Here is a 21,559-nt window from a genome sequence, read left to right on the forward strand (position 1 = left end):
AAAATTTCATCCATTAGTCTTTATTCTGCAGGAGATATTTTTCAAACACGTGCTTGCATATTTTTTGAACCAAGTCAGTTTTACTTAATTAAAAACAATAATTGTGTTTATATTTTATATTCTAAATATGTAATGCTTTAGTTTGTGTTGCTTCTGACTAAGTCTTTCATCTCGGCAGTGAAAGTTGTCTCCTGTATATCAGCTCGTTGCTTACAGGTGAGAGGGAGGTTTGTGTCAGGACTGCACAAGTGGCGCCAACGCTGTTAAAAAACAGACAAAGGGAAACAATTTATTTACATATTTATTTATTTATTAGCTTGCTTTGGTTCAATTATTAGTTTACATCCATCTTTTGCAAAGTTTCATTGTTTAATTCAAATGGGAATGTATAAACTGATTAAATGTATACCTCAAATGCAAATGTAAATGTCTTTTGATAAAAGCGTCAGCAAAATACATAAATAATGGTTGAACATTTTCATCCTCACCTGTTTCAGACTCCCTTTCCCATTACACATTTGGCCAAGCGCCCATCCAGGCACCAGCAGAATGGAGGACAGGGCCAGTAACCAGCCTAGTGCATAAGCCCAGTCCGGATACACATACAAGCGGTTATAAGTGAGAGGCTTGTACTTAACCATTGAACAGACAAAAGACACCTGAAAATGAACAGAAGTGAAAGATACTGTGAAGACAGAATGGAAAAAAAGAATGTAAGTAAGAACAGAGTATGTGGTTTTTGTGTACATGTGGTTTAATTTTTTTGTAAATTTAGAATAAAATTTAGAACAAAAGTTATTAACGTGGAAATGTTCGTAAGCAGATCTTTACGCAGATCTGCAGTGATGTTGAGGCAAATGTATGCAATGCATTTATTTATGTAACATTATTTCCCTTTTGTATAGTTAAAAAAAACATTGTTATGTGGGAACTATAACAGGGGGGGAATATCTCCACCGTGGAACACCGTGCACAGAAATGAAAACTGAACTACAGGTAGCCCTAATACACATTAAATGTAGTCACACAATAATGATGTAGTTAACATTAATAATTTGAGAACAAAATATATTTTTCACGTTTTGACGTGATATAAGCAATCGTTAGATTTAATCAGCATGATATAGCCTAACGTTACTGCAATGCTTCCCCCCACCCCCCGAATTTGGTCAGAACAAAAGTGAATGTTACTTACTTGTTCAGATGACATTTACAGATGAAAATTATAATGTTGGTTATACACTTTCAAAAAGTATACTCTGAGATTGCTGATGACAGTACAGTATCCACAGCGACAGGTTCTCCTCAATACATTGTGTTCATCCGCGCTGTTTCATGCCGATTTACTACCCACGCACAGTTAATAATTCCACGAATAACTACAATTGCAGATTTCAAACAGAGATGGCGACAACGAGGAAAAACGACGGACTGCAGCTTTAAAAACACTAGTTTTTTTTATGTGAGTATTTGCTTTAGCTAAATGTTGAATTTACCAGAATTGTGTATATTTCATTAATTAGTGAGATCTAAACAGTTTGAACTTTTAACTGAAATAAGGATCTCCTTTGATGGCACTGAGAGAACTGACTTTGGATTGGAGAATTGTTTAAAATCAGTTGAGAAAACCAGTAAAATGTTTGTTTGACCAAGTATAAGCATCTGTGAATCCAAAATATATACTTACCAGGGACACAAGAGGAGTCAGGTATTTCCAGCACAACATAAATATGTAGTTGGGTCGTGAATTTGTCATGTCTTCAATGACGTCAAACATTCTCGCAGCCCCTGTGGCATACAGTAGGAGAGGATGCAATGGATTTGACATTTTGCATTTAACTTTTCATTTAAAGTTAGTTCCTGAAGTTTGTTTGCAACTCACCAAAGACCCAACCAATGACCAGAGACTCGAACATAGACAGGAACAGCAAACAGGCTCCATTACAGGCATAGTAGTCAAACAACTGGAATATGTACATCCCCCCCTGCAGGACATAATAAAATATTGCAACTCTAGATATAGTGGAAAAAGTTTGATTTGAACTGTAATGCTTACAAGGTTAGAAATATGCTTGAATTGTTGTTGATTACACATATGATATCCATTGTTTATATCTAGAGGTAGTGGGCAGTTCTCAGAGTATAGATGCATTAATCAGGATTTTAACCTAATTTAACTTTTAGATATCTGTAAATTATAAAGTATAAAGGCCATTTATTAAATGTATTTATTTAATGACTGGCCTTAATCAAGGACTCACTAGATGTGCATCTCTCTCATAGTCTCACTGTCTAGTCTTGACATTGGGTCTCATTCATGAAACACGAGCAGAACGAATTTTTGTGTAAATCGTGTGTAAAGTGGTTCTGGCGTAAATTTTCGGATTCATTAAAATGTTCGTATTTTCCAAATGTTAGTTGGTACGAAAGAAATCTACACCTGCTCCCAACCACGTGTAAATAGTGCGTTTAACTTCCGAAGTATCCGAACGTTTTGCTCATTAATAAGGCTGCATTTTAATTCACCTAATCGGGTACATTTACACACAGCATTTTGAAAAAATATTATTAGCCTATATATAGCAATACATATGGTTTTTCTTTTTACTTTTATTATGAGAGCCAGTAATAGCATCTGCAAACAGTACACTTTAATAAAATAATTAATTGCTTTCAATAGGGCTGGGCTATATTTTTTCGAAGTGAACTAATTCGTTTTTTGCAGTCGCTTCATGTCGAACCATTTTCTTTTCACTTCTGGGACTGTTCGATTAACAGATGAAACTCCATTAACTGCATCTGTATGCTGCCAAGCTTCCTTTTTTTAGGACCTGATACGCCACTATAGGCTACGCTTGAAAATAAAATGTGGCGTTTTTAATGAACTTCTGATAATAAAACTTCAATTTCTGCATCTGAGAAATTGTTCTTTTTCATTCGCTTTTGAGAAGACATGTTGAAATCCTTCGTTTGGTGTCATAATATGATGCCCATATATAGTTGTCAGTCGGATTTAATGGGCGGGATTTATGGTAATTGAGAATGAGCGTGCACGCGCGTCCCATTTACGACTGATTGGAATTCATAACACACACACACACGTTTCACTATCACATCTGACGTTTACGAAATATTTGTGAATCAGGAGAAGAGTTTTCGGGAAGGTCTCTTTACGCGCAAATCACTCACATATTTACTCGTATATTTACGAATGTTTCATGAATGAGGCCCATTGACCGTTCTCACCACACTACCATTCCGTAGTGTTCCTTGCTGGTTGTCTTTCTTGGATTATCTCCAATTTCAACATACACTGCAGTATATAGCCAAAAGTATTGGGACACCCCTCCAAATCATTGAATTCAGGTGTTCCAATCACTTCAATGGCCAAAAAATGAAGCACCTAGGCATGCAGACTGCTTCTACAAGCATTTGTGAAAGAATGGGTCGCTCTCAGGAGCTCAGTAAATTCAAAAGTGGTGCCGTGATAGGTTGCCTCCAGTGCAATAAGTCCATTTGTGAAATTTCCTCACTGCTATATATTCCACGGTCAACTGTTAGTGGTATTATAACAATGTAGAAACAATTCAGAACAAAAGCAACTCAGTCACGAAGTGGTAGGCTACGTAAAATCACAGAGCGGGGTCAGTGCATGCTGAGGTGCACAGTGCGCAGAAGTTGTCATCTTTTGTCAATAGCTACAGACCGCCAAACTTCGTGTGGCCTTCAGATTAGCTCAAGAACAGTGTGTACAGAGCTTCATGGAATGGGTTTCCACGGCCGAGCAGCTGCATCCAAGCCTTACATCACCAAGTGCAATGCAAAGCGTCGGATGCAATGTTGTAAAGCGCGCCGCCACTGGACTCTAGATCAGTGGAGACGTGTTCTCGGGAGTGACGAATCACGCTCCTCTGTCTGGCAATCTGCTGACGAGTATGGGTTTGGCGGTTGCCAGGAGAACGGAACTTGTAGTGTAAAGTTTGGTGGAGAGGGGATTATCGTGTGGGGTTGTTTTTCAGGGGTTGGGCTTGGCCTCTTAGTTACAGTGAAAGGAACTCTTAATGCTTCAGCATACCAAGACATTTTAGACAATTTCATGCTACCAACTTTGTGGGAACAGTTTGGGGATGGCCGCTTCCTGTTGCAACATGACTGCACACCAGTGCACAAAGCAAGGTCCATAAAGACATGGATGAGCGAGTTTGGTGTGGAGGAAGTTAGTCCTGACTCTAATTCATCCCATAGGTGTTCTATCAGGTTGAGCCTGATAGAACACCTATGGGATGAATTAGAGTGGAGACTGCAAGCCAGGCCTTGTCATTCAACATCAGTGCCTGACCTCACAAATGCGCTTCTAGAAGTATGGTCATAAATTCCCATAAACACACTCCTAAACCTTGTGGAAAGCCTTCCCAGAAGAGTTGAAGCTGTTATAGCTGCAAAGGGTGGGCCAACTCCATATTAAACCCTATAGATTAAGAATGGATCATAAAAGTTAATGTGCGTGTAAAGGCAGACATCCCAAAACTTTTGGCAATTTAGTGTATCTCTTCTGTTATACTTACCAGTGTGTCTTGCAGTATCTGTAATACACGTATATATGATCCTCCACTTGAGTTTGTACCACCATCATGTCTTATTATATGCTTCCTGATAGAAGTCTAGACCATGAGCCCACAAGCACCAGCCCAGCTGGATCTGAACTCCACCGAGCAGCCAAGACCATCAAAACTCGGGTGCTGCAGCTCTGCCGATGTCACCCTGCTTCCTTATCCCCTCTGAAACCTCATCACGCATTGCCCACAGCCTCCATAATCCATGCCCAAAGAAAACACTCTAAATGTTGTGCTTCTGGTTCTTCCCTAGTGAATCCCTCTACAGTTCTGACTTCACCATCCATGTTTCTCAGCCAATTATCCAGTCCTCTGGCCACTACAGCTAATTATTCTGGCTCAAATGGACAGATGGAGAGTGTCTCTCCTCGATCCAGAACACAGCCAGACCCAGAGCGCAGCCCACCACCACCCTCGGCCGCAGTGAATTCGCTAGAGCCCCGCACACACGGAGAACGACCGGCCACCACGCTGATTGAGCCAGAGCCCGAAGAGGAAGGAACAGCGCCGACCATCGCCTTGGAGACGGATCCCCAGAGTGAGTATGACCAGGGGTGTGAGCCAGCGACATCAGTGGGAGAAGGAGTTCTGGTGGAATTGGACAATGAGGACTGGCTGATGGATTCGGACACGGAGGTACTGCCTCCCACCCGGTATTATCTGTCTGTTCTGAATCATCGCTGTTTCAAGACAGCACTGAGACTGTTTTGTTGACCTGTTGGGAATTGTAATTACCGTCATTGATCACGTCAAGCTTACCTCTGTTACCTCTTACCTTTTCCTCACCCGAGCGCAAGTATCCTTTGGCTCTGCATCCGACCTCTAATCCTTTCGCTCCACCTCGGCCTGTCGATCTGATGGCTAAGTCTTGGCTCTACCTCAAATGCGCGTAGCCACGGCTTCACCTAGGTCTCCAGTTCCAGCGATGTGGCTCAGGTCCATCAGCTCTCTGTCTGTTCCCTGGGATCCATGGGCTCCTGCTCCGTTGGTTGTCTGTTGGTTGTCGTCAGCCATAGCAACATCTACTCTGCCGTGGGCTGTCGTCACTGCCAAGTTGTGGGTTTGCTGCATCGGGCTCTTACGTCATCGCCACCGGGGTTTCGTTGTCCTCCTGTCACTGTCCCTTCGCCATCTCCTCTTCCGTCTCCTAAGCCTCCTCCATCTCTCCAGGCCATGAGGTTGTGCCTTTCAGGAGGAGGCGTTCTGTTACAAGATATCAGTTATGTTGGTTCTTAGATATGTTTTCAAAGACTTTTAGTTTGTATTCATTAGTCACACGTGTTCCTTTGTTTGAGTTTCCTGCCACTCATCAGTTTCCATGGATACTAATCTTCATAACAGCTGTTCGTCGTTTAGTTCATCACCATGTGTATTTTAGTTCCTCACCTTCACTCAGTGTTTGTCCAGTCTTGTTTGCGTTAATGTGTTGATACTACCTTCTGTTATTTGCCTGTTGGATTATTATAAACCCTGCATTTGAACTTTATCCTGATCTTCATCTGTCTGTCTGCAACCTTGCTAACACATTGGAGTCCTATTGTCTCAATGACAAAGGAAACCTCCAAAGCTCCATCCCTGCACCATCTTCTCACTGTAGCTCTCAGCCTCCAAGCTAAATTATGACTTATGACTTGTCCATAACCGGGAGTTGTTGGTAATCACGCTGGCACCGGAAGAGTAGCACCACTGGATTGAGGGAGCCCATGACCCATTTCAAATGATCACAGATAACCGCAACTTAAAGCTCCTTTGTGATGGAAAGCGGCTGAACCTTCACCAGGCCCAGTGTGCCTATTTTTTTTTTTAGCAAATTCTTTTATGCCACAACGTTTCATCTAAGATCTATGAACACAAAAGCAGATGTCAACTTCTGCTTCATCTTCTCATCTTCTACATTACTTCTCTTGGTTTGTCGTGCCATGCTGGATGCATTGTTGCATATTGATAAAAAAAATAATATTAAGCATGGATTTTGATCATCTCTCGCTCTCTTCCTCTCTCTCTGTCTCTCTCTCACACACTCACACAAACAGCCCTCTGACCTCTGTAACTAGGATGAGTTCTCCAAAGAAGCAAGTGAGACAGAAGAGCAGGAGGAAAATTTCTCGTCGACCAGCTCTGCGCAGCACCACGGGGAACAAGTCCATCACTGATGTAATTATACACTCCACTGCAACAAACTTTAAGGAATGCAACACAAATGTGTTAGAACTATGAAACATTTCTTTTGATAAGCTTATTGGTGTACTAATTATAACCTGACCTGTGTGATCAGATTTAGCAACAAAAAATATATTTACCTAAATAAGCAATTTAAACAAATACTACATATATAAAATATATATTTTTAATACAGTTTAATGAAAATTATCGGTTCAAAACAAGTTACAGTCTGCATCATTTGTGGTATAATGCTGATTAGCACAAAATTAATTCCTTTTCGAAACTTGAACTCGTATTGCGTCTTGCAAGACGCTATGGGGAAAACTCATTTTTCTCTGATTATCGAAGCCTTTTATTTAGAGATGTTCCAATACCCTTTTTCCCTTCCCGATACCTGGACTCAGGGTATCAGCTGATACCGAGTACTGATCCGATACCTGGGTGTGTATCTATACAGCTAAAATTCATACTAGCCCTGTATGAATTGATATAATTCTTGGTGTGCTTCAGACTTATCCCTTAATAAAACATGAACAAATACATACAGTGAACTAGAGTATTTTTATTATCTGACATACATTTCACAGCAATATATTACTTATTTTTCTTAAGTGAAAAAGAACTTCAAATGCAGCCACACATCTAATACTGTAAACTGAAAAAGGTATTTTAGTTTTACAATATAACTGTATAAAAAAGTGCAACAAATAAATCTAGGAATCTAAAAAATATGGTAACAATTCACAAAATTCATGGTTCGGTTCGATACGATACACTGGTGTCACGGTTCGGTACGTTTTCGATACAGCAAAAAGAAAGAAATGGCAGAGAAATTTCCTTGATTTACATTTTTTATTTTTTTTATTAAAACTAACATCATAAAGTATGATAATTTTTTACTTTATGCAATGATGGAGCTATATTTGACATATAAAACAAAAACAGCTCCTTATAAAAAAAATTAATGTAATGTTGATGTAGTTATAAACAAAGGTTTAATTTATTTCAGATTAACATTTGAGGGCATCAATTTTATTCATAATGTCAAAATAAAACCGACGTAGCGCTACTTGAAAGCACAATGTTTCTTCAACGTCAGCGCTGTTTGATCCGTTAATAACGGAGAAATGTGAATGCTTCTCACTAGATCTCGCAGCGATGTTATTACTTCAGTGGCGAATTCAAATGCTTTCTTTACTGGATCTCTTAGCGTTGTGTAGTAACCTTGTCGCTTGATCAAGATCGGCTCGCACTGCATTGGTCCAAACTGATAAATGGTCCGTGAAGCGCAGTTTTGTTCCACTCTCATTACGTTTGCCATTTGATGTTGGGCGCCAGCGTCTCTTACATTATGAGCGCGCTTGCCGCGCGCCTACATTTGAAATAACAAAATTTTGGTCGGCAGGAAAAATGGTCCAACGAACCGTGTTGAAGTTGCTAATACTTGCCACCCCTCGAAATTGCAGTATGGCATTTTAGACATGTCGCCGTTTTACTGACTGGTTGGTCCAGTCTGAAATACTGCCTAACAGCGGAAATGCTCTTCTTCTTTGCTGCTCTAAACAGTGGTTGCTTTTGACAACAGCACAACTTCCTGTGTTGCCACAAGCAACCACTGTTTAGAGCAGCGAAGAAGAATTGATCTCCGATTTGCAGTATTAAGCAAGTGCATAATAAAATGGTATTGGATCGGTACATGGGTAGATGTACTCGCCGATACCAATGCCAGAATTTGTACGCAGATCGGCACGCTCAGGCAAGCTGACTCTGTGCTGCTCTCAGGAGCCCCTCTGCACCCATCTGACGAGCACAGTGAGTGCATTCCGTCTTGGAAAATCCCATGCTGAAGCCGAGCTCACAGAGACAAGCTGCTCTCACTATGAGAGTATGTCTCCCTCTACTCTCCGATCGCTTTCTTTTCAGAGAGCGACTCCGCCCCTCGCGATCTCCAGGAACCTCGGAGGAAGAAAAAGCGGAGCCAGAGGACTGAGCGATCAGATATGAGTGAGCTCCCGTCTGCGCCAGTGTTGTGTGTAACGTAACTACTTTTTTAGGGTAAAAAGTAGTGTAATGCGCTACTACTGAAAATTTGGTAACAAAACGTAGGCCCTTTTTCAATTCGGTGCAATGTTACTTTTCCCAGGGACAGATTTGACAGCGACATTGCCTTCTCAGCTGCACACTTGCGCAATAGTCACAAGCTCCACACGGTAAGTAACAGAGGCTGGAAGCAGAGCAATCATGGCAAGCGAGAAGCAGCCAACACTAACTTTTGAGGGATGGAGGGATTCCCACTACCATTCAGATGCGAAAGAGAGCTCAGTTCAGAACTCACACGCTGTATAGCTGCCTATGTATACGGCTGCGCGCTTCGGGTGTGCGCGCATAGAATACCATACTACCGCGTTGTCACTCTTATTCAGATCTATACATGTCTGCTCTTCTCTTTCTCCCAGACATTTACATTACCACGAACGCAGCCGGACATCAGTTCTGACTGGATCTCTTCCCAAATCGTCATAGTTTTTGTCATTCAAAACTGGCTTTTATTTAGTTATCGTCTGTGAAAAAATGTCGTTGACAAAAACAATGACTATAACTATTCGTCAACACTATTAGGCATATGCCTATTCATTAACGGGCATTTCTTCATAAATAGTCAATTTTGATAAATGCATTATGCCTCCCTTGATAGAGTGAGTTGTGTGTCTGAAAACTAAGCTTATGTCTTCTATATCATTTTGTCCTAGGCTATCAAGATGCCATTCACACCGGTGTCGCAGAAAAAGTCGTCAGGAAACAGTGCAGACTCAGCAGCCAGCCAACCAAGCCAGTGCCTGTGACCGCTCAGCCACAGCCACTGTCTCCCGAACTGATTCCTGCCCTAGACACCCAGGGCAAGGCTTGGAAAGACATCCCTGGCGTGTCAGAATGGGTTCTAAACAAAGTGACACGAGGTTACTCGCTTCAATTCGCATGCAGGCCAGCTCGCTTAGAGGGCATATTCGACAATATAGTAAGGAGCGATGTAGTACACGTCCTCCGCACCGAAGTAATGAGGTTGCTGGCGAAAGGAGTTGTATAGACAGTTCCTCCTCCCCACAACAAGTCAGACATCTACAGACGCTATTTCTTCGTATGTCTGGTTCCAGTCGGGCTTCTCAGATGGTAAGAATAAAAAAGATGTTTTTATGGATAATGCAGAAATCCTTCCCATTTTTACAGCTTAGAGAGCAAGTGTAAAGTTGAAGGAAATAATTAGACAACTCTCAATCTTTCTGCACAGAATGCTCCCGCTTTATTCAAGGTTCCCTGAAGAGCGACCCAAAGCGGAGACTCCATCTGGATGAGATGCTCTCCCATGATGGTTCAAGGTACTGAGGCTATGACAAGCTAAAATGATTTTGAAGATATATTTATATTGGCCTATTTATTGGCTTTTTGTTAATTTGGCTTGATTATCTGAATATGGACATCAGCTTCTTTACATTACCATTCAGTATCTGCTGTAACTGTCATATACTTAAAGGTACACTGTGTAGGAATTTCTCCCATCTAGTGGTGAAATTGTATTTTGCATTCAAATGAATAGTGCTTTCCTCGCTTTTTCCAATGTGTGTTGCAACTACGGTAACCGTTATGTACCAAGAAGCTATAACGAAAACATGTCTTCTAATAGCACTTCATTGAGTTTAACTAAACATGCTCTACTGTTATGCTGCCTATATTAGGGCTGTCACTTTTTGTTCGAAAATCGATTGCACAATCGATCGGACCAACCAACACAAGTTTCGAAAATGAAAATAGGGAATCGATTTTAACGGCTTTCAGGACGCAGAATGCGCGACGCTGTTGCGCTTCAGATACAACGCGATTTGCACGATTGAACTTTGACCGCGGCGTGCGCACCGCTTGGTCGACCCAGCAACAAAACGTCTCGCGCTATCTGTAGCCTATTGAATGGCTCAGCCATTGAACCGCACAGTCCAATGACATAGATCTGACCAATTGTTGGTGTGTTTTGGAGGTAAAAACAAAAGAGCTGCTTTCACAAAACAGAATGTCTCGCAAGCCATTGAAATGAATGGGTCTCATAGCGCCGCGAATGCCGTGCCCTGTCTGAAAGGCGCTTTCTCTCAGAGCGCGTCCAGCTCGTCACGATACGCCCGCAGCGAACGCGCATCACACAGCAACTGCAGGTTCTGATAAACACACATAACAGCAAATTATAGCCTACTTCTGCATAAGGTGTCGCCAGTATTTAGAAAATTTCAAGCATAGGCTACAGATAGCTTACAGACTCGGGCTACAGGCTACGTAGGTGAAATTTGTTTGACATTTCTAATCGTGAAAACAGCCATGTTAAAGCCTGCAGTAATGTTGGTCATTGATGTTATGGCAGTCCACTCTGCTTTTCGAGAATGTTACACTCCTGTTTGTAATTGTACACGAAATTTCATGCCAATAAATCATCAGAAATATTGTGCGTCTCAAGCGCCCTCTTTACGTTCGTCCTAATGCCTGTTAGTTGTCCGTGGATTGGCCTATATTTGGCGTTGAAAATGGAAACGTCTTTAGACATTGAAAATCGATTTTACAATCGATTCAATGAACACTTATGTCTCGAAAAATCTAAAAGGATTTTTTCACAAAAGTGACAGCCCTAGCCTATATAATGAATTACACAACCAAGCAATGAAAAAAAGCTTGTAATTTAGACCATCACAAGGGCAACTTCATTGGCCCTTTCAAACTATTTCTCCTTCATTAGCTCTTTCCACCTGGGAAAACCTATCCCGATATTTACCCTTTGTTTTTTGAATTCGCCAGTCACGTTTCCTTTAAAAAAAAAATTTTGTGCTTTTTTGCTTTTTTTTGTCTCTCTCTGCTATTATAGTTTTTCAAGATGGTGGACCGACATGGAAGCATCCATGGACTTACCCGTCCCATGTAAATAAAGATAATAAATTCTTCAATTACGGGGATAAGTCAGATCATTGGCAGAGATAATTTTACACCAATGAGGACTTATTTATGAATAAAGACATTGATATTAGCTAATAAAATACTTAAAAAACAACAGTGTACCTTTAAACATAGAACGGCATGATTGAACTGATTCCCTATAGCGTCTAGCAAGACCCAATATGAGTGAATGTTTCGAAAGGGAACGTCTCGGTTACTAATGTAACCTAATGTTCCCTGAGATAATGGGAACAAGTATTGCATAGACAGCCGTTCCGCGGGATGCGCCCGATGGCTCGCGCAGATGCGCCGAATCGCCATAGGTTCATAGCCAATAAGCCTGCAAAGATCACTCCACTGTAATGGCTGTGCAGTAGCACTGTGTTATTGAATTAAAGGCTTCAATAATCGGAGAAAGAGAAGTTTTCCCCATAGCATTTAGCAAGACGCAATAATCGTTCCCGTTAACTCAGGGAACCAACGTTATTTTAGTAACAGAGACGTTTAGAATTGACCGTTCGCAAAAGCCACGCCCCTTAGTTATTGTTACTACGCCCGTCAAACAATTGAGAACCATAACCATGGCTGGGTTGAGATCCATACATTAAGTGATTGGTTTTGGAGTAATGCAGCAGACATATCCTCCAGTGCACGACAGAAAGTATAGACAGAATAGCGCACGGGAGCACATGCACAAAACAGTTTTGTAAAATTATATATCAATAATTTTTATTTGATCATATATCATTTTACAAAACTGTTTTGCACTGCATTGTGATGTCAATTACATTTTAAGGCTAAAGTGTCTAAATACTGTATATTTAAGATCTATATTTTGGTTTACATATAGAACATTTGATTGTATATGAAATACTGATTTTACTTTAACGTATAAAAATTAAACTATCAAGAAAAGTATATTCAACTAGTTTTATTATTAAAAATTACACTATGTATATTAAAGAGTATTAATAAAAGTGTATGTGTTAGTTTTAGCTCACCTGTGTATCTAGCCCCAGCAAAATAATCATGATGAAGAAACAAACAGCCCACAACTGGGGGAGAGGCATCATGGCTACTGCCTGTGGATAAGCTATGAACGCTAGTCCTGGACCTGACAGAGAGAGAGAGTGAGATCTGATTTTAAGCATTTTGTATTCTTAATCATTAATTTAATGTTGTCTTCACTTGCCTTATAATAGGCCTACCTTCTGCGTTTTAAAGCTGCAGTCGGCAAGATTTTTTTGATCATATTCACTGAAACTGACACTATGCTCCAACAGAACAACATAAATCGGCCTGTTATAGAAAAAAACCTGTGCTTCTACCTAGAGCCATTTGCTATTTGTTTTGCAAAAATCCACTACTCCCGGTTCTTCTGGTCCGATCAGCGCAGGGCTGTGTGAGATCTGACTGTCAATCACAGTTCGTGCACACGCCAAAGATCTCCCCTTGCACACGCCTGAAGTTCACAGGTGTGTTGGATTGTACGAAGCATGATGGCGAAAAGAAAATCTACTAACAAGCTTTCAATTCCTTGGTTAAAAACCAGAGCTAGGTCCAAAATAACCAAGGAAAAGAAAACACCGTGCGCACACACTGACGAGCACGAACTCAATGGTAGGGTGCTCGGCGGTAGTGGGGGAGGGGCATGAGAGTTGTAAACATTCAAAATTTTGGCTAAGTCCCCTCAATCTGCCAGACTTGCCGACTGCAGCTTTAATGAAATGTTTCAGTACCTGGTTCTGCCACCTCTTCAATGGGGACACCCTGCTCTTGGGCCATGAAGCCTAAGACTGAGAACACAGCAAAGCCAGCCACCAAACTGGTGCCGCTGTTCAAAAGGCAAAGCCACCAACAGTCTCTGATAGACATAGATTATACAAACACATAAGTTAAACAAATCCAGCAATTCATTTGTGCACTCATTTTCATTTATTTAATTACTAACCTGTAGCAGTTGTTGTTGTATTTATTATAGCTGCCTAGTACAATGAGAGTGCCAATACACACACTATAGGAGAAAAAGATCTGAGTTCCTGCCTCCATCCAAACCTAACAAACACACAGCACCCCAAGCTGTATATTAATAGTCTGGTGTTTTAAAGCTTTAATATGTGTTGCTACTTTTCCTTTGCATTTATGTGGTTATAAGGCATCAGGGAAGTAGAGGGCACATGGTGGGGTTACCTGTGGGTCAGCGAGACGGGCCGGTTCAGGGTACAGGTAAAACACAACCCCCTGCAGAGCTCCAGGAAGAGTCAACCCACGAATCAGCAACACCAGTAGCATCACATAAGGAAATGTGGCTGTGAAATACACCACCTACAGGCACAATACAATAATATAATAATATTGAAACTGAGAGCAGAGTAGCGTTAGTTCTGGCGGGTCACGTTAGTCAAGCTCGCATCAGCTGACTCTCAGCTGATCCAGATCTACCTATAGGAATACAACGCCTATTACCGTATACATATATAAGCTCCTTCAATATTATCAGCAGCTATCGCGTTTCTCAGGAGCTAATTACCCTCCTCCATCCCCAGCTCCTCCTCTCGCCCATTCAGGATTTGGCATTCTGATTCCCCTTGAATCAGAATAAATTCTCGAATTATGTTGGACTTTAAAATCTTGAATTAAATATATTTGTATACATTCATGGTGGTTCTGTTCTGTTTACCCCAAGGGGGGTTATTGGTGCTCTCCCTGCTCTTATCCATGCTAGGCTGCATGGATGTGCAGGGAGTTCTCGCCCAGAACGGAACCATACCGCCAATCCAAACTGTATGCTAACTGTCAATCATATTTGACGATAGTGGTCCTGACAGAAATAGAATAAAACATGAACTCATCCTCAAAACACAAAAAATCTACCTTTTCAACTGAAGAATAAAAAATATATATTTTTAAAGTCGATATATTTTATAATATAGAAAACAATGAGGAGAAACAATCTATGCCCAACTTTTAAAAATAAACAGGTTATTATCTCTAGACAATATTCTCTCAAATAATATTCTTCCATACCTTGCCTGTAGATTTGACTCCTTTCCAGATACAGAAATAACATATGATCCACACTGCAAAGAGACACAGAAGAATCTCCCAGTTGATCTTACCAATCTCCTCAATACCCCCAGAGAGAGCCAAAACTCTGCGCCTGTACAATGTGACAAGAAAGAGAAACCGTAAGCATTTTTTATTTTAATTCAAATTACCGGTAAGAGTTTTATTTAGTTTTATTTAGCTTATTGCTAATGTTCCTTGAAAACACTTTATCAATTTGCGTTTATTTACTCCCAGAACTCAGTAGCTGCAGGTGTTGAATTAATTAGAGATGTCCGGTTGAGGGTCAGATTTCTTGTTGCAAGATTTACACAGTCATCTAACAAAGAGAAATATATATATATTTTTAGTTTTATAGAATATTCAGCAGTGATTATTAGCAGATTTTTTTTTTTTGGTAATATGAAGACCATGCTTATATTGAATTATAAAGGAAATAAATAATATTTATTGGGCCCTATCTTGCACCCAGCGCAATTGACTTTGTACACCGACGCATGTATCATTCCTATTTTGCACCAACGCACAGAGGACTTTTCCCTCCACAGACGCACGTCGGTAAATTAGGGAATGAACTTGTGCTCCCGGGGGCGGTTTAGCGATAAGAGGAGGCGTGTTCTGGCGAAAACGCTCCCTGGTGCTATTTTGGAGTTCAAAAAAACAATTCCACCACTGACCAGGAAAAACCCAGTCTAAAGACAGTGGCGCGTTGCGCAATAGTCATATGCTATTTTAAGGGCGCATGCTTGGCCATTATGTAGCGTGTGAACAACGTGCATACACTTTGATTCTCTAATCTAAACGGGACGCAGCAGTTTTCATTTTTGCAAATCATACATTATTACAAGGAAAAATATTAACACACGACGGAAATCATTGTTGTGTCCATGAAGATGTGAAAAAATAGGCATAAATCTAGCTTACACATTTACCCAAATTATTACGCCTGTTTAACCGAAGCTAATTTGGGTGTGTTTCTCCCATCCCCAGACATTGTCACTTCTCTGTATTTTACGGACCTGACGAGAACGTCGGCCTCCTCGGCTGTGAACCGCTCCTGACGTGCACTGGCAAATCCGCCGTTATAATAGCAATCCGCCATGGCACAAGCGCGCCTGCTCTTAAAGGGAATGTGAGAGGACGCTCTGATTGGTTTATTTCACGTTACGCCCAAACCACACCTATGAATAATGAAGCTACTTCAGACCAACCCATTTTAGATTTGCGTCGGGCGCAAGAGTCATTTATCCCGCCGGTATAGCAACAGCGCCGGGATCCGCCCAGAAAGTTACTTGCGTTTCGCGTTTGATACTTGCATTTTAGATCGTTAAAATAGGGCCCATTATAATAAATAAATTAGAAATTATACAAATAATAAATTATATTGAATAAAGGAAAACAACCCGGTGGCCCACCGAGAGGAGGGGTGGAAGAAGGGCCAAACCAGACGGACTTCTTGGTAATGACTGGAACGGACACAGGCAATGATTTTAAGATTTTTGACCAGCTGGAAGTGGGCATTGCCATGGGATGCTCGATCTCTCTAATCCTGTTTGTAGCAGCCTTCGAGATTATCCTGATGGGGGCAAGGGTGATGGTTATGAGGTATGAAGCTACCATCAGGCCAAAAGCTAACACCAGTTAGAGATTATATGGACGACATTACCAGCATTCTCCAGACAGCAGCATGTACAACAAGACTGCTGAAGAGGATTGACGAGCTTGTGGGGTGGGCAAGGATGAAGATCAAACCCACCAAATCACGCAGCCTGTCCCCCAGGAAAGGGGTTAGAAGCGACCATACCATCTTTGTCGCAGGCAGTGAAGAAATCCCTTTGCTGGCAAATCAGCCCGTCCGTAGCGTGGTTCGTAATTACACAGCAGACCTCTCTGATAGGCAGATGGGAGAAACAGTGAGGAAGCAGCTCGCAGATGGCCTCGCCAGGATCAATCAGAGCCAGCTCCCCGGCAAGTATAAAGTATGGAGCTACCAGTTCATACTGGACCCAAGGGTGATGTGGCCTCTGAAGATGGCAAACAAGATGGATGGGCTAGCAAACTCATTCATCAGGAAGTGGCTGGGTCTGCCGAGATGCCCATCAGATGTAGACCTCTTCGGCAGGAACACACTATAGCTACCACTGCAAACCATTGGCCTGGGATACAAGCAGGAGAAGGCTCGGATAGTGCTGGAGCTGAGGGAATCCACTGACCAACTGGTGAGAGCAGCTGGCCCTTAGATACAAACAGGGAGGAAGAGGAAAGTTCAGGAAGAGGTCGACATGGCAATTAGCAGGCTGAAACATTGTGAAATAGTTGGCAGAGTCCAGGGGGGGTCGAGCAGGCCTTGGGAGGAGCAAGACCACCCTCTTCTGCTCAAAGGCCTCCAAGGAAGAGCGGAGAGCCATGGTGGTGGCAGAAGTGACAAGGACCAAGCAGGAGCGACCTTAACAACAAGGCGGTGTCTCAGAGCCGGCAGGGAGGCTGGATGTCATGGGAAGGTGTCACAGACAGACATTTGTCATGGTCTGATCTGTGGAAGATCCTCCAAGCCATGCTCAGCTTCCTGATTAGATCCCACCTATGACACCCTACCTTGTCCCAGAAACCTCCACCAGTGGTTCGGCACTGTAGAACTTTGCCCCCTTTGCAGTACCAGCAATGCAAGCCTCCAGCACATCCTGTCGGGCTGCAAGACAGCATTGTCCCAAGGCTGCTAGGTGGCGACATGATCTGGTGTTGAGGAAGCTAGCAGAGGTGGCAGAGTCATGTAGACAGGAGGCTAATAGTAGACCTTCCGCGCCAACGAGAAGTCCCATCCTGTTTGCAAGGGCCGGAGAAAAAATCAACCACCCTCACCAGAGAGCAACATCTAGAGTCCTCTCATCTCTCAGTGAAACATGAGGGTCGAACTGGGGAGGCAGCTCCAATTCCCCAGGGAGATCGTGGAAACTTTGCTCCGGCCAGACCTGATCATGTGGTCAGAGCCATGCAAGACTATCTTGTTGGTGGAGCTCACTGTCCCATGGGAGGGGGGAATGGAGGCTGCCAACGAGCGGAAGCATGCCAAGTAGCAGACCTGGTAGAAGACTGCAGAGAGGCTGGCTGAAAAGCCACCACGTGTCCCGTCGAAGTGGGATGCAGGGGCTTCGCTGGGTCCTCAACGGTTTGCTTGCTCCGCGAAATGGGTTGTACAGGAGCAGGGTGTCGAAAAGCTATTAAAGAACTGGCAGAGGAGGCAGAAAGGGGCAGCTTTTGGCTGTGGCTAAAGAGGAAGCATAGGGGATGGGGCCAAGACTCATTAAGACCTATGCATTATAAAAACAGTTATGGTTACATTTATTATTTTTTATAATTCCTTAAGTCAGGCATTTGCTTTTTCAATGTGCATACTCATAATCCATTATACACTGATTTATAAATGATCAAATATAAAATAGTTCCAGTTGCTGTACCAATTAGTTATCAATTATGTCTTTACATTTACATTAATGCATTTGGCAGACGCTTTTATCCAAAGCGACTTACATTGCATTTCAAGGTACACATTTACATTCTTATCAGTTCTTGCTTATGATTTCTTAACATTTGCTTTAGGAAAAAAAGTATGTATAAGAACACAACACGACTATTAATAACAATATATTCACTTACAGAAATAAATCTGAATGACTAAAAAGTTATAATTATAATATAATAACATTATAGCAATGCGGGTTGCATCTTTAGAAATACATTCATGGAACCATACGACTGAATAATTCATACTTATAAATCAGTGCATAATGGATTATGAGCATGCGCATTGAAAAAGCAAATGCATGACTTAAGGAATTATAAAAAATAATATAACTATAACTGTTCTTGTAATGCAGTATAGGTCTTAATGAGTCTTTATAAATGTATTTATAAAATAGTAATACTTATAAATAAGCATAAATGGCGTTATAAATCATTATAAGCATGGTCTTTATAAAAGTGTTAACTATTTTTTAATGCAGTGTTTTTGTTTTTGTTTTTTTTCGATTAGATTATCACCTGTGTTCCAGGTGTTGTCACAGCTGGCCCATGGTAGTTGGGCACTGAAAGAGAAGAAGAGGTAGAAAAGCGCCCAGGCCAGAATGATGATGTAAGACATGCAGCTGTACAGAAGAATCAGTTGTCCTGCATAGCCAATACCTGAAAAAAAGCAAACAGAAACACTTACTAAAAGAGAATAAAATGGAATTAAGTGATTTATCAGCACTCATCAGAACCCAAGACAAATGCAAATATTAAATATATTACATATTTTGCATATACAGCCAAGGGGAAGCAGCCAGGGGGTCCAACCAGCCTTACAGCAGTTCAGTATAGCTTATACATAAAGCCAAATACAATTTTGCAAAGCCAAAATTTGAATTTAGCACAAAAAAAAAGTTTGCATAAAGAAAAAAAGTTTTAATCTTTGTAATTCTTTATAAAGAATTATCTATTCCTAAATAAACTCAGATTTATTTAAAAAGGACTCGCCCTCAGCCAGTGGACAGAGGCGATGCCAACATGTAATGCCCCCTTCCTGTGTGTACTGTCCCATTGCAGTCTCTAGTAGGAAAAGAGGCACCCCACAGGTAACCATAAACACCAGGTAGGGTATCAGGAACGCACCTGAGAACACACCAGTACAATAATACATTATCTAATGGGGACATTAATTGCACTTTTTTATTATATAATGTTTTCCAGGTCCACTTATAATGTTGGTAAGATTTTTTCATAATTTCATAATTTTGAAACAAATGGCCATAGTGATTCAATGTAAATCACCCACTGCTTTGGTTGAGTTAGTAAACATTTTTTGCACATAAAATAAATATTATATGCTGTTATCGCAAACTGATCTTCTCCATCAGAAGTTTTTTTTTTAACAATGTGATTTTGCAGCATTGAGCATTGTAGCCAATGTTGAATGCATGAATACAATGGACAGAGTTTTATTCAGCGTGAGCTCACACACCAGAGTTCTTCACTCTTGTGAATTATCTCATCATAGCCAACAATGTAGTCAGACATGATGTAAATATGAGATTCATTGTGCAATGTAGACAGTTTCAATGATTATATGAGAATTTTGTAGACTAGAGTATACAGAGCTTTTGCCAAACTGAAGTGATTGACAGCTCCAGTGATTATAAAGTAAGCATTCTTTGATCGTTTTCTATATATTATTTAATCACAATTTGAATAGGGGGCTCAGCACTGTCACCTCGCAGCAAAAAGGTCCATGGATTGAGTGCCAGCAGAGTCTTAGTGCATGTTCTCCCTGTGCTGGTGTGGGTTTCCCTCACAATCTGAAGCCATGCAATGTGAGTGTGTATGTCTGTGTTTCAGTCCTGTGATGGACTAGCTGTGGTGGAATAGAAAGGCTACCTACATAGGACAAGCGGTTTGGAAAATCAAAATAATAATGTATCACAATCAGGCTTTAGAATTAACATGGTTATTTGCATGTTGCAGCATTATGGTCGCATCCGCCTTTCAGTAAAAGTGTACATAAATAATTATGCTCTACTGACACCATCAGGCACTTTGTTGAAAATAAACAGCAACTTAACAGATGACAGAATCCTTTGGAAGGTATGAAGATGATGTTCATCAACAACTAAGAACTGCACAACATTAGGAAAACTTAATTTAATAACTTTTTATACAAAGTGACCCTGTCCCGTCACTAACATGTTACAGTTATATTCAGCAATGTGCAGATATAATGAAATATGCATTTAGGCAGCATCATACCTCCTCCATTCCTGTAGCAGAGATAAGGAAACCTCCACACGTTACCCAGTCCAACCACATTCCCTGTCACAGCCAGAAGAAACTCTGTTTTACTGCCCCAGTACCCTCTCTCCTGTATTTGGTCTTCTATTCTGTTCATTTCCTCAGTTTTCACCAGTTCTGTCTGATCCCACAGTCCTGCTGTAATTGTACAGTGGTGGAGGATAATAATTAAGAAACAAGTTAGTGTGTGAGTCTAAAACTCGCAAATGCATCGTTTTTTATGATGGTTGGGTGAGCCTCAGGTAAAATGTATGCAAAGTAATACATTTCAAGAACATTTAAATATGTAAAACTTTCCATTTGTTCAGTCAGCAACTGTTAAAACTAAGTTTTAACAGTTAAGGTTTTACAGAGTTGTAACACCACTGGTCAGAACAGCAGTGACACATTCTTGTAAAGGATGAATTATTGGGCCCTATCTTACACCCTGCGCAATGCAGCACCAAGCGCGATGCAAGTGTTTTTGCTAGTTTCAGCTCGACGCAGATCATTTTGGCCCTGTCCCAAATGGCAAATGGTCTCCTTCTGAGTCCGCACTTTCGTGACATAACGCCGCTTTGACTGTGGGGAAGAAGTCTGCTGTGGAGTCCGCATCAGTGCGGGCTCGGCAAAAGTGCGCATTGAGGCCGCAAATCGACTCGCGAGCACCCTTCTGAGAGCTAAAATGACAAATGGGACACCATACGGTCTCACGGACTTAACGGACATTGTAAGTCCACAAGAACGAAAGTGCATATGAAGTGTGCCATTTGGGACAGGGCCTTTCACGTCCTGCGCCACGTTGTTTAAATAGCAAATGCATTTATGCCCATTTGTGCGCCCATGGGCTGCTGGTCTGAAAACGATGTGTGTTCAGGCGCATTGATGGCGCGTTGCTATTTTGAGGCAAGCGAAATAGACTGTGCCATTGACCAACTGAAACCTGGTCATGG

General features: G+C 41.4%; 1 protein-coding gene across 2 annotated transcripts; it reads right to left on the reverse strand.

Annotated features, from left to right (window-relative positions):
- LOC306995062 (sodium- and chloride-dependent GABA transporter 2-like) lies at window positions 1-20,837 on the reverse strand. 2 transcript variants are annotated; one of them, XM_079606285.1, is made up of 14 exons: window positions 20,586-20,837; window positions 19,320-19,454; window positions 18,846-18,986; window positions 15,039-15,126; window positions 14,769-14,901; window positions 13,932-14,066; window positions 13,693-13,796; window positions 13,481-13,605; window positions 12,743-12,855; window positions 6,656-6,793; window positions 1,883-1,985; window positions 1,688-1,788; window positions 489-659; window positions 1-260 (listed from the first exon to the last, which is right to left on the reverse strand). In XM_079606285.1, exons 1-14 carry the CDS (start codon window positions 20,722-20,724, stop codon window positions 138-140), a joined length of 1,749 nt encoding a protein of 582 aa, XP_079462411.1. In that variant the 5' UTR covers window positions 20,725-20,837; the 3' UTR covers window positions 1-137. The 2 variants fall into 2 exon arrangements, with proteins under 2 accessions (XP_079462411.1, XP_079462412.1); XM_079606286.1 differs by lacking the exon at window positions 19,320-19,454 and having other exon boundaries at window positions 20,586-20,801.
- Between the last annotated feature and the right edge of the window lie 722 nt (window positions 20,838-21,559).

The sequence above is a fragment of the Phoxinus phoxinus genome (genome assembly GCF_949152265.1).
Source record: "Phoxinus phoxinus genome assembly, chromosome: 3".
NCBI lineage: Eukaryota > Metazoa > Chordata > Actinopteri > Cypriniformes > Leuciscidae > Phoxinus > Phoxinus phoxinus.